Raw genomic sequence first — 2,729 nt, forward strand, 5'->3', positions numbered from 1 at the left:
ACACACACACACACACACCAGCAGTACGTCCTGCACAGCGGGAGGGGAGGTGCTGTATGCTTTTATTATTTTCTGTCAGGCTGTCGCGGAGCTCTCCTCCTCCTCTGTCCGGTGCTGGTGTGGTGTGAGCTCAAGGTCCTGATCGGAGCCAACATGAGTCAGTCCCAGACTGAGCAGACTTGATCAAGTCTCTCTCTCTGCCTCTGGTGAGGAGTGGGGTGAAAAATCCTCCACCTCAGACCGTTCAGAGATGTAACTAACTGCATCGCTGTGGTCACTCTCCATGTAGCATCAATTATGCTAATGCTAGCTGTTGCGATCTCTCGTCCTGGCCACACCTCCGCTCTCTAACCCCCCTCCCCTACCCACTTTGATGCATTTTTCAAATTTCACCTTGGGTCGGAGTTATCTTTTCACAGGGGGGGTAAGATACACTTTAAATCAATTCAATTTAAAAAAGACAAAACTTGATAAATACCGTTGCAAGAGCAGCTGACGAAAGTTGCCACTTTGTGAGCTGAAGGCGAGGTGAAGGGAAAGGTAGTTACAAAGCCTGGCTCCGGTGTACGAGAAGTTGGGAATAGCAGTGGACTGTGATAAAGACAGAAATATTTCAGCCCATGTTCAAGAGATGTGCTGCGTTCAGACAGGTCGGAAACTCCCAAAACAAAGACTAAAGCTCTCAGCACCTGCGTGAAGACCAGTTCCACCAGCTCAGTCAACAGCTCTTCAGTAGTGACCCAGGCGTTGAGCGTGCCAGTTATGTAGTCTATATCTGACTCAAAGGAGCCCGGGGAGGAGCTCAGGTAACCGAGAAACTCTGAGACCGCATCCGCCAATGATGCCTCGCTTTGATACTGTTCACCATCGTCATAATAAGCGGGATCCTATTGAAACAAACCAAAAAAAGAAATACAAACACGAAAAACTAAATTGTGAACATACACTACGGAGTAACATATCCCAAAACATTAAAAACTTGGGACTATTCATACTGCAGGTCTTAATGCTCAAATTCAAAACAAAAGAGCTCAGATGTGACGACATCCACTTACTTCATATGAGATCATTCCCAAGGGGACAAACTCCGGAGCGTTGGCTGAAAGATTTGATGACTCGACCAAGGAATCCACGTTGTTGCTCCGGCTGGAGCCTGATGCATAGTGTGATGTGGTGCTTTGCTGGGGGTTACCTAAATTGTGTSAAAACAGAATAACTAATTTAATCTGTGTCAGCTAATCAGTTTCACCAAACCTAATTATTAGGAGCAARCACTTTATTTATTTGTGAAACATTTAGAATTTCTGGCTAACTATATTCAAAGTGTAGTAATAATTTATTGCTGACCCTGGTGTGTTAATGTGAAAACTTTAAACACTTTAGAGTTGGAAACATCTTAACTAAATTAATAGGCAATCATTGTTCAAAGGAAAAGGTTGACCTGGAAGATATCTTTAAAAATCAAAAGCAAATCTGTCTGTTCTGATGCTAAATATAAAAAAGAGGGRCGGAACAGACACTTTACTGTTATTATTTCTGCAAACTGTCTTTAGTATTTAGAGAAAACTGATCAACTCTGCATTGCTAGCTACAGATTACATGATGCTTGCTCCACAAATAAGTTTCACCTTGTTAAGTAACCTTGCTCTTGACATTTCTTGGCAAGAAAGCAGGTTTTTTTTTTTTTTAGCTGCAGCATTAGCTCACAAGCACTAAAACAAGTGCACGATAACGCCACTCAAAGATTACTAGCACCATTACYGGCATTAACTGGTTAAGTGACCTCCAACACTTAATATTAGAGTGAACTGAAGCAAATGATCACTTTTTGAACTACAACGATATACATTTGGCCTTCTGTCAACAAGCGACATGACAAGAATCGAATCTGAAAGTAGCTAGCTGCTTTTAGCTCCGTTAGCTTCCTACCTGCACCGATCAGGACGCCGCTCGCGCCGCTGGCGGTGTTGCCCTCGCCAAAAGGCGGAGTTGTTCGCGGCTGCCTTAGCGGCTCCCTTTGGTTGAACAGCGTGCTTTTGGTGTCACTGTCACCRGCGCTACCTACCGCGAACCCGGGGACTGCTGGAAGAACACTGCGTGTTCTCCCAGCTCCCGGAGCTCGGTCRAAATTGTCGTTCATTGCTGCTGGTCTGAGACGGATGAAGACGTACTTTTTCCCGCAAACAATTTCTTTTCTCTGGATTTTCGGCAAGAGTTTTGTTGTGCTATCACAGACAAACACGCMCTATCTCTCTTCCATAGTGGCCTTTTCCCGATCGGCTGAGATAAACGTACATTATGCTAGCTACACAACTTTTAGGCTACTTCCTTTGACAACAAACCATTTGCCACTGAAAATCAAAGCGTCTCCCTCTGGTGGTCAGGAGTGGTAAGTGTTAACTATTGAAACATTTAAATCTTAAACCACTTTATAAAACATATAAAACACCTTTTRCTTCATTTTTAAAACATTTGAGCAGCATTTTGATTTTTATAGTAATTTCAACTTGTGTTTTCTATTTTATATGCTGTTGAAGTTCACCAGTGATGCATTAAAGCTGCTGTATGTAGTTTCTTGGGWACCCAAAAACTTAGAAAAATTTTGAACAGAAACAACCTTGTAGTCCCTCCCCCTGCTCTCAGCTCCCCTTCCTAGGCTCCTCCCCCACAGCACTATAGAAAGATCTTTCTTTAAAAAAAATAAAAAATCTTTCTATAGGGCTCTGGGA

General features: G+C 43.1%; 1 protein-coding gene across 1 annotated transcript in view; it reads right to left on the reverse strand.

Moving 5' to 3' along the window:
- Positions 1-2,371, reverse strand: part of paip1 (poly(A) binding protein interacting protein 1) — a gene marked incomplete in the record, with an annotated part of 8,724 nt that extends 6,353 nt beyond the window's left edge. Inside the window, 4 exon segments of the mRNA XM_014011762.1 lie at positions 479-591; positions 690-887; positions 1,056-1,192; positions 1,930-2,371. Of these exon segments, the coding sequence (XP_013867216.1) occupies positions 479-591; positions 690-887; positions 1,056-1,192; positions 1,930-2,140 (659 nt within the window).
- Positions 2,372-2,729: the final 358 nt, after the last annotated feature.

This window comes from Austrofundulus limnaeus, unplaced genomic scaffold (assembly GCF_001266775.1).
Source record: "Austrofundulus limnaeus strain Quisiro unplaced genomic scaffold, Austrofundulus_limnaeus-1.0 Scaffold84, whole genome shotgun sequence".
Classification (NCBI taxonomy): domain Eukaryota; kingdom Metazoa; phylum Chordata; class Actinopteri; order Cyprinodontiformes; family Rivulidae; genus Austrofundulus; species Austrofundulus limnaeus.